General features: G+C 37.1%; 1 protein-coding gene across 2 annotated transcripts in view; it reads left to right on the forward strand.

Annotated features, from left to right (window-relative positions):
• The window catches only part of TGFBR1 (transforming growth factor beta receptor 1), a 58,618-nt gene extending 46,095 nt beyond the window's left edge, over window positions 1-12,523 (forward strand). For both annotated transcript variants that reach the window (XM_077912670.1, XM_077912671.1), the window contains exons 7-9: window positions 901-1,025; window positions 2,503-2,633; window positions 7,989-12,523. In XM_077912670.1, coding sequence (XP_077768796.1) covers window positions 901-1,025; window positions 2,503-2,633; window positions 7,989-8,114 — 382 coding nt within the window. In that variant the 3' untranslated portion in view covers window positions 8,115-12,523. The remainder of the gene's footprint in view (window positions 1-900; window positions 1,026-2,502; window positions 2,634-7,988) is intronic.
• Window positions 12,524-14,690: the final 2,167 nt, after the last annotated feature.

The following is a 14,690-nucleotide window of genomic DNA, read 5'->3' on the forward strand; positions in this document are numbered from 1 at the left end:
AGGCCTTTCTGACCCCAAAGGCCTTACTGTGTATATCACAGCATGTTGCCACAATGTATCTTCACACTATTGCCTCCACCTTGGATAGAGCCAAGCTTTATTCTATCTCAGTTGTATCTGTGATTTCTGGATTTGACGAGGACTCTCAGAACTCTTGATGTGGGGATTCAAGACAGTGATTGCTACAGTTCTTCATGGATCCTGATCTGTAACTTCAGGAGGGTTTTTAAAATTCCAAAACCCTACAATGAGGCATCAGTAGGAGGACTGGCATTCATTTTTTAATCTATTATTTTGTTCCCTGGATTATGTCCTCATCCTTCCTTTTCATCCTATTTTAGTGAGAAGACTTCTAGATTAAAATATATGATCCCTGCATAGTATTTGACAAAGTGGGTGGTATATGTTAAGACATTTATAATAGTCATGATTGTTATATAGGTGTCTTTCATTGGAAATGAAGATCATAAGGCAGATAAGATAGCATGAAATTGCTGTTTCAGCTTTTCATGGCATTTAGTTGACATCAATAATTTTCAAAGCAGTGTGGATATTTAATATTTTTCTTGAGTCTAATATTTTAGTTATATAATATTGTGTGTGTGTGTGTGTGTGTGTGTGTGTATCTCCATATATGAATAGAGATACCTGAAAGGTTGTTCATCAAAGCATTAATGATTTTTCACTTTGTACTTTTTGAACTTTGAGAAAATTTCTATAAGAAGCATGAGTCATTTTAAAAAGCAGAACCATGCTAAAAGGGAAGAAAAGTCTTAAAGTTAATACCAATTTAAAAAATATATATAAAAAAAATTCTCAGTAGGAAAAGAAAATATGTGAAACAGTTCAAAAGTAGTATGGCTACTATTCCATAAAGTAAATTGCTGACTTCTTTTTTAGGTATATGGCCCCCGAAGTTCTAGATGATTCCATAAATATGAAACACTTTGAATCCTTCAAACGTGCCGACATCTATGCAATGGGCTTAGTATTCTGGGAAATAGCTCGACGATGTTCCATTGGTGGTAAATTTCTCTCCCTCTCCCAACAGTTTGTCATGAACAGAAAAGGTGGTCCAGGATAGCCGCTTTTTTTTTTTCTTTAAGATTTTTTTTTTTTAAGATTTTATTTTTTTATTCATGAGAGACACACACACACACACACACACACACACACAGAGGCAGAGACACAGGCAGAGGGAGAAGCAGGCTCCACGCAGAAGCCCGACATGGGACTCCATCCTGGGACTCCAGGATCACGCTCTGGGCCAAAGGCAGGCACTAAGCCACTGAACCACCCAGGGATTCCCTTTACGATTTTTATTTATTTATTTGACACTGAGAGATGGTGGTAGAGAGCAATCACAAGCAGGATGAGTGGGAGAAGGAGAAGACTCCTCACTGATCAGGGAGCCCAATGCGGGGTTCAATGCCAGGACCCTGGGATCATGACTGGAGCCGAAGGCAGATGCTTAACTGACTGAGCCACCCAGGCACCCCTGTCGTGTTTTTGTTTGTTTGTTTGTTTGGTTTTTTTCATTGAATGAAATTATACACATTAGTAGTCAGAAATTATATTCACCAGGTGATCACTGAGAGTGCCAAAGAAAATAATGGAGATAAAATTTGCAGTGGGGGGAAATGACATGATATGACATGCTTATTCTAGTGTATTCTTTTTCTATTTCCATTTGAATCTTGGGAAACATGAGAAACCAAGCCCTTGTTATCTTGGAATATAGTTATTTATAATGGATGACTGCTTGAGAGGCCACCCAGGAAGCTGTTTCTACAGCATGTACCTGGGTCAAACTCATTTTCCCCCCTGAGAGTGTGTTATTTTCTCCAACTTCTTAGCTGGAAGTTACATATACAGAATACAGTTACATTACCATTACACTAGTTTTTAAACAAGTTTATTTTAGCTGAAATTTAGTTTTAGATTGGGCACTTTTAATATTTACTTGCGGAATAGTTTCTTATACTTAGGGGCCCAGGCTTGGTTGAGACTTGGGTTTATGTGGCAATAAGAGGGAGAGCATGTCTCTGTATTATATAGCAAAGAGGACAGATCCAAGTAGAGGTAAAGGACTTGCACCCCAGATTTGCTTGTAGGATTTACATCTCCATGGTAGAGTGTATATCCCCTGTACCAAGTGAGAGGGTGAGCACTCACAGGTTAAAAACTATCATTTCTTGCACATGAGGCGAAAATGTTAATCAAGTCATCATAGCTCATAGTTAACCGTCATTAAAATAGCCTTTGCTGATCCCCTAGTGATATGTAGTTTCAGGGTGTGGGCCCAGTACCAACTCAGAGAGATGGGTTGTTGATGCTTGTTGATGCAGATGTGGATGAGATAGAGCAAGCTAGAAGCCCTGTTCCACTTCGCTAATTTATTAATGGAACCCTGAACTAGGACTCTCAGCTATTCCTGGACAAAGAATGATCTGGCATTAGCTGAGTAAATTCTTCAAAAACAATTTCTTTTAACCAATATAGGAATTCATGAAGATTACCAGCTGCCTTATTATGATCTTGTACCTTCTGATCCATCAGTTGAAGAAATGAGAAAAGTTGTTTGTGAACAGAAGTTAAGGCCAAATATTCCAAACAGATGGCAGAGTTGTGAAGTGAGTATTGATTTTGGATACTACACAATTTTCTGAACTGCTTCTGCTTGTATGTGGAAATTTGTTATTTTTTTTTTAAGGAAAATAGACACAAGAATTTTTTTTCTTTTTCTTTTTTTTCATGGCAGTTAAATCAGTGAGTGAAAAACATAATTTGGTTTTCCTGTTCAATCTCAAGTACATCAAAAGGGCCATGGAGCATTTGCAGTGACCATCAGTGTGTCAGAATAGTATTTAAATCTACCAGTAAACCAAGGCACCTGCATTTTCATTTTATCTGTTTTTTACATGGAGCATTCAGTCCATTTACGTTTAATGCACTTATCAGTATAGACGGGTTTAAATTCACCATCTTTTTTCTTTTCTTTTTTTTTTTTAAGTGCACTCCCTAATCCCTATCACCTATTTAACCCATCCCCCCACCCATCTCCCCTTTGGTAACCACCAGTTTGTTCTCTGTAGTTGAGAGTCTATTTCTTGGTTCCTTTCTCTCTCGCATATGCATGCGTTTGTTTGCTTTTTACTTTGCTTGTTTTTTTGTTTCCTAAATTCTACATATGAGTGAGATCACATGGTGTTTGTCTTTCTCTGACTAACTTATTTCATTTAGCATTATACTTTCTAGCTCCATACATGTTTTTGCCGATGGCAAAATTTCATTCTTATGACTGAGTAATATTCTATATATACCACACCTTCTTTATCCAGTCATCTGTTGATGAACACGGGTTGCTTCCTTAGTTTGGCTATTGTAAAATAATGCTGCAGTGAACATAGGGATACATGTTTGCCTTTCAGTATTTTTGTATTTGGGGTGTAAATACCCAGTAGTGCGATTCCTGGATCATAGGATATTTCTCTTAATTTTTTGAAGGAATCTCCATAATATTTTCCACAATGGCTTCACCAATTTGCATTCCCAGGAACAGTGCAAGAGGGTTCTTTTTTTTCCACATGCTTGCCAACACTTGTTGTTTCTTGTGTTTTTGATTTTAGCCATTCTGACAGGTGTGAGGTGATATCTCATTGTAGTTTTGATTTGCATTTCCCTGATGATGAGTGATGGTAAGCATCTTTTTATGTGTTTGTTGGCCATCTGAATGTCTTCTTTGAAGAAATATGTCTTCTGCCCATTTTTTAATTGGATTCTTTGTTTTTTTGGTATTGAATTGTATCAGTTCTTTATATCAGATACATCATTTAAAAATATCTTCTCTAGTCACTGGGGTAGCACAGTTCAGTTAAGCATCAGACTCTTGGTTTTGGCCCAGGTCATTATCTCAGGGTTTTGAGATTGAGCCCCATGTTGAGCTCTGCACTCAGCGCAGTCTGCTTAAGACTCTCCCTCTGCCCTTCCCTCACTGTCTCTCTCTCTCTCTCTCAAATAAATTAATTAATTTAAAAAAATAATTTAAAAAAATCTTCTCCCATTCAGTAGGTTGCTTTTAGTTTTTACTGATCATTTCCTTTGCTGTGCAGAAGCTCTTTATTTTGCTGTAGTCTCAGTTTATTTTTGCTTTTGTTTCCTTTGCCTCAGGATACCTATCTAGAAAAATGTTGCTATAGCCAGTGTCAGAGAAATTACTGCCTGTGCTCTCTTCAAGGATTTTTATAGTTTTAGGTCTCACATTTAGGTCTTTATTCCATTTTGAGTTTATTTTTGTGTGTGGTGTTAGGAAACGATCCAGTTTCATTCTTCTTGTTAACTGTCCAGTTTTTGCAACACCGTTTGTTGAAGAGACTTTTTCCCATTGTATATTCATTCCTCCTTTGCCAAAGATTAATTGACCATATGATCGTGGGTTCATTTATGTTTTCTGTTCTATTCTATTGATCTGTGTGTCTGTTTTTATGCCAGTATCATACTGTTTAATTACTACCACTTTATAATATAACTTGAAGTCCAGAGTTGTGATACCTTCAGTTTTGTTTTGTTTTTTACCAAGACTGCTTTGACTCTGAGGTCTTTTGTGGTTCCATACAAATTTCAGGATTGTCTTAGTTCTCTGAAAATGCTGTTGGTATTTTGATAGGGATTGCATTAATTATATAGATTGCTTTGGGTAGTTCTAGACATTTAAAAAATATTAGTTCTTCCAACCCATGAGCATAGAATGTTTTTCCATTTCTTTGTATCGTCTTGAGCTTCTTTCATCAGTGTTTTATAGTTTCCAGAGTACAGGTCTTTTACCTCTTTGGTTATGTCTATTTCTAGATATTTCATTGTACTTGGCATAATTGTAAATGGGTTTGTTTCCTTAATTTCACTTTTGCTGCTTCATTATTAGTGTATAGAAATGCAACAGATTTCTCTACATTGATTTTGTATCCTGCCACTTTACTGAATTCATTTATCAGTTCCAGTAGTTTTTTTGGTAGAGTCTTTGGGGCTTTCATATGTAGTATCATGTCTTTTGGAAAGAGAAGTCACCTGCATTTTAAATGAATGCATCGGGACGCCTGTGTGGCTCAGCAGTTTAGCGCCCGCCTTTGGCCCAAGGCGTGATCCTGGAGTCCCGGGATCGAGTCCCACATCGGGCTCCCTGCAAGGGGCCTGCTTCCCCCCTCTGACTGTGTCTCTGCTCCTGCCTCTTTCTCTGTCTCTCATGAATAAATGAATAAAATATTACAAAAATAAATAAATAAACAAATGCATCCTTTTGATCAGGGCAGCCCAGAACAGTAGAATGGGTGCTGGATGGAAATTAAGAAGCCTGTATTTTAGACCAACCTGGCCACCATTTCTGAGTCTGACTTTGGGCAAATCATTTCAGTTCTCCAGATCCTAACATGCCTTTTAAAAGGAGGAAGCTAGATAAGGTGATTGGGAGGATGGGTCTGATGATTTAACATCTTATTCATCCAGTTGCCTGTGTGACCAGGAATGTGGGTAAAATGCTTTCCAGCAGTGTCTGAGATTCTCAATTCCAGGTCTTACAAAAATTTTAGAAATGCTTTTGTACTTGGAAATTTAAAGAATTCATAAGACAGATCTTATTTAATCTATACTTAATTGCTAGTTGTCACTATTATAATATTGGCAAGAGCGAGCATTTTCCTCCAGATGTGAAATTTTATAACTTAAAAGGAATAAAAAGATGGCGACCTAAGTAGTTGGTTTTACATCTCAAAAGAACATGGGACTTAATAGTCAGGACATCAAGAGTGCTCCTTGGCTACCTCCAACAAAGTCAAGTGTCCAGGCCCAGATAAAATACATCTCCATGTGCTCAGAGAATTTACATGTTTAACAAATGAAATTGGGCTGGATTTTGTCTTTTACAGATTTGATCTTGATATTGCAAAGTGCAAACTTGAAGTATTAATGCACTCATTAAATAAATAGAGCACGTTATGAAACAGATGGCTTTTTAAGCATGAGGAAAAGTTAGCAGAAAACATTAAGAGGACACACGGAATTTGTAGTTACTGTCATATCATGCTGAATTAATGCCACTGGTGTCATTTTTGTTTTTTCTCCATTTGGTTAGTTTTCTATTTCACTTTTCAGTAATTCAGTCTTATACTTTTCTGGAGTTTTATAAATCTCCTCTCAAAAGTTGAAACACATTAAGAACATGAAACTGATAAAATGACTGAAGAAGTATTTTCTTGAACCTTCCTATCTTTTCTAGTCTGGACTTGTGGCTCTCTAGGCCAGCTGTGCAGCTTTCGTCTTGGGATAGCCCTCACTGTTTGTCCTGGGTTCCCTTTGTCTCTGTGATAGTGAACCTTCCTTCCTGGATCCCATGACTTCATGTTTCTTGGTGTATTCACTCTCCCCCTTTTTTAAGTCTCTGCTCAGATGTTACCTTGTTAGTGGACATTTAAAATATCACCTTCTTCCCCATGCATATTTTTAGCTCCTTACCTAAATGATGTTTTCCTTAGCAATTACCACTGACAGTCCACATATTTTGTTTGTTAATGATATGCTTTGGCTCCCTAGAATGTGAGCTTTATGAGGGTTGGGATTTTGTTTGTCCTCTGTTGTATCCCCAGTACCTAGGATGGTAGATGGTATGCTCTCTATAAATTTGTTATTTTGTGGAATGAGTGTATGTGATGGGCATTTGGTCCTTTTTATCTGGAAATGAATGTTCATTTTTAGGAAATGTCCCTGAAGTATTTCTTTGACTTGTTCCCTTCTGTTTTCTTCTGTTCTCTTTCTTACACTACAGTTTTGAACGTTAGACCTCTTGAAGAGGCCTTCTCATTTTCTTCTCTTTTCCATCTTATCCATCCCTGGTTTTTCCCTACACTTTCTGTGAGGTTTATCAACTTGTATCTTTTTTCCTCAGGTTTATTTTCCAATTCTTTTGTCAGGTTTTTCCAAAGTCAAACAAAAGGCAAAAAAAAATTGTCAGTGATGAACCTGAGTATTTTCTTCTATCTCTTTGAGGATATTAATAATAAGTTGTTGATATTTTCTTTTCTGTACAACTGTTTTGTCCAAGGAGCTTTGTTCTGTTTGTATCAGCTTCTGTATTCATACCGCTTTCTCTGATGTCTGCTCAAACTCCAGTTTTCTTCGTGTTTAAAGACAGGACACACTGGAAGCTGATGGAAGCTTTGTGCACACGAATGGAGCTTATCCATTATGACCTTCAGGGTGACCTAACTGGGTTGCTTCCTTGGGGAGCCCCAATGTCAGTATCTTCAGGTCTTTCCTCTTGGGCTCACATTTCCCAGAGAAGACTCTTTTAGTCTCTTGCCTGGAGGAGTATCTACAAGTTGCTGCCTGTGTTTTGGGAGAAAACCTATGATTTTATCATTTAGTGAGTTGTCAGTATGGAATTTTGCCCCCATCTTTTCCAAGTCAGAAGTCTGTTTTACCCCTCAGATACAAACTTCTAGTCTTTTGCTAGGGTGGGGTTGGGGCAATCACTCAGCTCAGTAAAGCTTGGGGATGAGGAGGTATCTGGGGTTCCAGCACTTTTGGGTGATCCTCCTATTTTTCAGTTTGAACTTTCCCTCAGAGGAAGTTCTCAGTACAGTTAATTCCTTGGTTAATTCTCAATTAACTCAGTGCAGTTAATTCCTTGGTTCTAGGGGGAGTTTCTGTGTGAATTAAGTTCCTTTTTTGCCTTATACAGCCTTGGTTTGGGATTCAGCTTTTTTAGTTCTGCTAAGTAAGTCGGCCTTCATCCATCTGCTTTCCAGGTGCTGACACCAGTACCTACTGATGGGAATTGAAATCATTTCTATTCATTTGCTATAACAAATAATGCAGAAACATAGCAAAATAAAAAAAAAATTTGAACATATGTCACTTAGAAAATACAGAGTTCAGATCTTACCAGATGAATAGATAGCGGTGCACTCATTAATTATTTTTCTTCTATTTTCTTGCAGGCCTTGAGAGTAATGGCTAAAATTATGAGAGAATGTTGGTATGCCAATGGAGCAGCGAGGCTTACAGCTTTGCGGATTAAGAAAACATTGTCACAACTCAGTCAACAGGAAGGCATCAAAATGTAGTTCTGCAGCTTTGCCTGAACTCTACTTTTCCTTCAGATCTGCTCCTGGGTTTTAATTTGGGAGGTCAATTGTTCTACCTCAGTGAGAGGGAATAGAAGGATATTGCTTCCTTTTGCAACAGTGTAATAGGTCAATGAGAAACTCCCCAGGATTTCTTTGGACCCAGGAAACAGCTGTGTGGGTCCTTTCTGTGCACTATGAACACTTCTTTCCCAGGACAGTTAAAAGATGTTGTGTAGTCTACCTTTATTTTTTATTAACACAAAACTTGGGTTTTTTTAAAAAAAAGATGATTGCTGGTCTTAACTTTAGGTTAACTCTGCTGTGCTGAAATCATCTTTAAGGGTAAAGGAGCTGGATTGTTGAGTTATACGAAACATTTCTTATTTTTAAAGAAAGTGATTTATTCCTGGTTAGTACATTCTCAGAGGATTCTGAACCACTAAAGAGTTTCCTTGATTCAGACTTTGAATGTACTGTTCTATAATTTTCAGGATCTTAAAACTAACACTTATAAAACTCTTATCTTGAGTCTAAAAATGACCTCATATAGAAGTGAGGAACATAATTTATGCAATTGTATTTTGTATACTGTTACTGTTCTTTCACATATTCAGAACATTACATGCCTTCAAAATGGGATTGTACTATACCAGTAAGTGCCGCTTCTGTGTCTTTCTAATGGAAATGAGTAGAATTGCTTAAAGTCTGTGTGTCTTAAAAGCTATAGTATTTTAATTCCAAAAGTTTATTTATCTGGGTAACCCAGACTTTTTCTGTTTTGTTTTTTGGAAGATTTTTTTGTAGTATGTCATTTGGTATTCTATTTGAAAATGCCTTTCTCCTACCAAAATGTGCTTAAACCACTAAAGAAATGAAGTGGCATTAATTGGTAAATGTTATCATGGTCATTTTTGAATATTCTCACATCAAGTTTTTTTTTACATTTAAATTGTGTCGTCCAAGTATACCTTAAAAAAGTCAAGTGGCACTCTAGATGCTTATAGTACTTTAATAATTTAAAACTTGTGGCATACAGACTAATTTTTCTAAAAGGGAAAATTTGTCTAGCTGCTTGTGAAAAGTTGTGTGGCATTCTGTAAGCCATTTTTTTCTTTATCTGATCAAAGACAGTGTTATTTTTTTAAGAAATTAATTACATTTAAAATTAAGGTATGGTTAATGTTAAATAATAGGCCTTTTTCTAGGAAGGTAAAGGTAGTTAATCATTTGAGTAGATAACAGGTGTGCAAGAGAGTCACATTTGTTGCATAGGAGTCAGTGTTCGGTGGACTTTCTGTCTTTGTAACTAAAGTTAGAGTTAGTGTGGTTCTGAGGTCTCACTCCACTTTGAGGAAGGCAGCTTCTAATTCAGTCTTTCCTTCTGTGTGCAGATACTGCAACTGCTTACTTTATATGGTTAGGTAATAAGTTTAGTACACCCTTGATATTTGGGAGAGTGGTAGCTAAAGAACATTCTGAATATAGGTTCTCCATTTACAGATGTTTTGAGTCAAATTCAGTGTTTAAAGCAAACTCGTCATGGTCTTCACACTAAGTTGAAACTAGCTTATGATACCTGGTTTTTACTTCCAGTGCTAAAAGTCTTTTAGACTTTTAGACAGTTTTCAGAGTTCTCTTTATCACTGTGATCTTATTCTGATGGGAGAAAAAACTATCATAGCAATGAGGCAAGACATTGACTTTATAGTGCTATCAATTTCCAGATGAAAGGGTCAGAATAACCTTTATAGTATTTGGTCAGTAAGAGATAGTGGCCATTTATGCTGACTAAGCTGCATTCTGATCATGTCTTATCTCTTATACATAGAATAAATTTGAAAGACTATTTGGTCTTAAAGCCAAAGTAATTTTAGAATGAATGGCATATGGATAGGAATTTAGTGTCAATTTCACGTGTTTAAAAACATCATGGGGAAAATGTGCTTAGAGGTTAATATTTTGACTCCAAATTTGTGTTTTTTTCTGTAGTTACCATGATTTTGTCAAAGCAAGTGAATGAGTTTGAGGGATTTGGTTTTATAATTGTCTTATATTTCCTGTTTAATAATCTCTAGCTCAATGATTAGGTACTTTTTTTTCCCCCTTTGGCCATTTCTAAGCCTACCAGATCTGCTTTATGAAATCCAGGGGACCAATGCTAAAACTATCTTTACATAATTTTAAGAACATACCAAAAGTTCTCACCTGATTTAAAATTGTGATACATGATTTCTCACCTTTGTATAAGGTAATCGACTTAAGATATATTCTTCATTAAGTCAAGGTTTGAGTTGGAATTATACTATTCTTGCCTAAGTGGATAAAATGTACTTTTGGTGAGTCAGGGAATTTTTCTTAAAGTTGGAGTTTAGTTCTAAATTGGGTTTATATATTACTGCAGCAAATTCCTTTTTGGCTAATGACAGGTTGATAAGCCCCAATTAGTTAATATTGAAAATGAAAGTCACTTAAAAATGAAATAGATCATGATTACTATGGCCATAACTGCAGATGTGTCTAACTAGAGTATTAATTTTGTCATTTAGAAACACAGGCCTTTGTTTATACTGCCTATCTTCAGATGCTCACCTTCCAAAATTAAACTTGGTTTAACACATACCTTTAGGCCAGTTACCTGTCCACATTCATTTCACCAGTACCCTGGAGGAATGGGGATGAAGGGAGGGATGACCCAGTGAGGCACAGGTATCCCTGGTCCTTCCTAACTTTAGTTTCAGTTTCTCTCAACTTGCCTTCCTGCTGGTCCCTGACTCAGAGACCAGTGTCTTGCCCTTACCATTCCCCACCCATTTCCCCTCAGCAGCCTTTTGACTGAATAGCTGCTTTTGAAATCTAGAGTAAAATGATTGATGGAAGTGTGGGACATGCTTCCATTCCCTTGAGTCACTGGATGTTGCTGGGAGGGATCTCCAGGTTTGGAGATTGGGTGGACCGTCGCCCTGCTGGCTGCCTTGTTGTGACTTTAGCTATAGCCAAGGAATGGGAAGGCAACAAGGTAGCAGTTATGGCAATAGGAGTTGTGCCAGAAGCAGTGGCAAATCATATCCTCTATAGGACAGGGTAAGGTCTGAAGAGCTGAGCCTGTAATTCTGCTGTAGTGATAGTGCTCAAGAAGTGCCTTGAGTCTGTGCACAGTGCCATGGTTAATAACATCAAGAATTCAAAATTTCAGTTCTTGTTAAAAAATGTAAGTGGTCACTTGGCCATTTTGCAACTCATGCATGAGCTACCTTTAGTTCCCCTTCTACATCTGAGAACTGTCCCATATAGAATATTTTATAAAACAAGATGGCATTGTGCTAAGTAAAATGCAGAACAAAATCAGTATCCCATTAGACATGTCATATTCAGAGTTTATTTTTATCCTTGCACTGAAAGAATGATTGTAAATCAATGGTTTCTTTTTGTTTCTTGACTGTGGCAGTGTTCTGGCTCCAAATGATGGAGATTCCAAATAAGGTTCTGTTACAGCTTGGCAGGAAATGCCAGTTCAGATATTTGTGAGATCCTAAAGAATAGATCTGGACACATATTCTGTAGCTTCTTGTGTCTCTGTTTTGGAATGCTGGACTACCCATGGGCCCTCTCTCTAGGAATGCTGGAATTCTAAGACATTCTGAGGATTGTCAGTACATTTAAACTTTTCAACACCATTATGCAATCTTATTTGTGATTGTAAACTTTTAAGAATGTGGTTAATAACATTCAACCTGTTTCTTAAGGCTGAAAAAAAGAACTTAAGTGAATTTGTTTTTATTTTTTAAAAAGATTTGTGAATTGAGTATCATGAACCGTGTTTTACTATCCCTTTTTCACATTGTGCCAATGGATGGGGTGTTTGATATTTCTTTATATGTCAAGGAGATGCTTCAAAATGTCAATCGCTTTAAACTTAAATTACCTCTCAAGAGACCAAGGTACATTTACCTCATTGTGTATATAATGTTTAATATTTGTCAGAGCATCCTCCAGGTTTGCAGTTTTATTTCTATAAAGTATGAGTGTTATGTTGCTAAATTACTCAAATGGTACTGTATTGTTTATATTTGTACCCCAAATAACATCTTCTACACTTTGTTTTCTGTATTTTATTGTATTTGTGCAAAATTCTTTTGGCTTTATCAGTGTGATCTCTGCCCTTTCAGATGTGTACAGAAAATGTCCATATAAATTTTCATTTTAGTTGAATGCCTTTGAGAAACCTGTAAAGAGGAAAGAAACAAAAAACTGCAGTTCCCCATAAGTTTTTAAAAGTTGTATATTGTATTTGTAGTAATATTCTGAATGAGTTGTAAATAGGAAGTAGAAGAACAATGCTTATGTCAAGTCCTAACACTACAGTAGAAAAATGGAAGCAATGCAAATAAATGACTTTTTTTCCCAAATGCTAGTGGAATAATTTAAAATAAAGTGTGTATATTGGATTGATCCATGCTGTTATGAAATGTAGTTGCTGTAGATAGACATTTGATTATTTTTGGATTATTCCCCAGTACAAGTTACACCTAAGGTAGGTTAAGAAGTGCCCACCTGTCCCAGAGCGCCTCCATGGGTGTGGTGGCTTCTTCCCATGTGCACAGGGGTTGCTAATCTGTCAGTGGATGGGGTAGGACCTGCCTACTGGTGAACTATTTTCACTCACAAATTTGCTAGGGTTGTGTTAAAGTGATGTTATTATTTTAATTCTCAAAGTTTTGCAGTTCTTTTCAAAGGAAATTTAGGGTGTTTTCATCTTCTTTCCTAATGTTAGGATTTCTGAGAATTGGCACAATTTGTAAAAATAGGCTTTTTTTTTTTTTTTTTTCTTAAGTAAATTTGAACAGTTAGTATGCTGAGAGTGGGAACTTGGCTCATGAGAGAGCTGGGCAGATAGCGGATGAAGAGATGTGGCCCCAAACTCTTGACTAACAGTTGGGAGAGGTTTTGTGGATTGGCTTGTTCTTGCATTAAAGATTATCACTTCAAAAAAAAAAAAAAAAGGTTATCACTTCAATTCAAAGACTGGATTTAGGGATTTTTTTTCTTTCTCCATAATAAAGAAGACACATCACTAGGATGTAAAACTTTTGTTGAAAGGTGGAAAAAAGTGAAATTATTTTTAAAACAGATTCAGAGAAACAGCAGAACCAGCTTTATACTGGTCTCTTCTAATTTAGAAAAAGTGTTTTTGTATATGTGGTCTCGTGGACATATCTTGCAACTCTACATTTTTTTTTTAATTTTACAGTTGAGGATTTACAAAACAATGGGACTACTCTGAAAGATGAGTAGAAAAACTTTATCTTATGAAAACCAAGGCTCAGTCATGCATGGTTCAGCCATGCATAATTTTTAAGAATTGGGGAAAAAACAAATAATATTAAACCATTACAGAAATAAAGGATTCTGTATGAGAGCTAAAGTGAAATGGAAAAGGTAAGAAACTTAAGATAACTATTTTCTATTAGAAAAAATCGAATTATAAAGGGATTGGCAACTTAAGTATTTCAAAGGGGGAAGAATCCATTGAGGGGGGTAAGAAAAATCAGAAGTAAAGGGTAGTATTGATGTAGACCAATTATAAAATGTGCACCTACTGTGGTAGGCAGCACTAAAACACTTGGGATCTTAATGTAATATAGATGGTGTACAGGGAGGTCTGGTTCTTTGTTTAAAGGGAGGTGTGATTGATAAACTATTTGGTAATGTTAGACATTTAAGTTTTTAAAAAAAGTTTATTTAGAGAGTGTGTGCATGCAGGTGAGGGGAGGGGCAGAGGGAGAGAATCTTTAAGCAGACTCCCTGTGGAACCTGAACGTGGAGCCTGTCTTGGGGGCTCCATCCACTAGCCTGCGCAATCACCACCTGAGCTGAAACCAAGAGTCAGATGCTCAAACTGAGCCACCTAGGCGCCCCAAAGTTAGACATTTTGAAAGGAAAAACTACATGGGAAAGGTTATGGACATCAACTATAAAATAACATTAGAATTGCTGTTTGGCGGGGCACCTGGTTGGCTCAGTTGGTTAAGCGTCTACCTTCGGCTCAGGTCATGATCCTGGGCTCCTGGGGTCGAGTCCCACACCAGGCTTCCTGCTCGGCAGGGGTTCTGCTTCTCCCTCTGCCTGCTGCTCCCCCTGCTTGTGCTCTCTCTGTCAAATAAATAAAATCTTTAAAAAGAAAAAAACCAACTGCTTGGCACCCCTGATACCCACAAGAGGAGTTAGGTCGTCATTGAATTCCTAAGCTGAAATAGATGTGGGCACTCAGTGAAAGATGGATTGAATGTACTTATTTTTGAGATTTAATTCCAGATGTGGAGAGATGACTGCACTTGTCATGACCTAGTGTTTGAGTTTTTCCAAGTGCTTTCATATGTATGATCACCTGATTTTTACAACTAGGACAGATGGTGGCCAACTGAAAGTGTCCTAAGAAGGGTACAGAGGACTGAGGGGAGCCTGGCAGTCCTTCCTTTAGGGAATGGCTGAAGGTGATCTGGGTGTGGATTTTTTTTTTTTTTAAAGATTTATTTGCCAGAGAGAGAGCACAAGCAGGGGGAGCCAGCAGGCTCC

The sequence above is a fragment of the Canis aureus genome, chromosome 10, assembly GCF_053574225.1.
Source record: "Canis aureus isolate CA01 chromosome 10, VMU_Caureus_v.1.0, whole genome shotgun sequence".
NCBI classification, from domain to species: domain Eukaryota; kingdom Metazoa; phylum Chordata; class Mammalia; order Carnivora; family Canidae; genus Canis; species Canis aureus.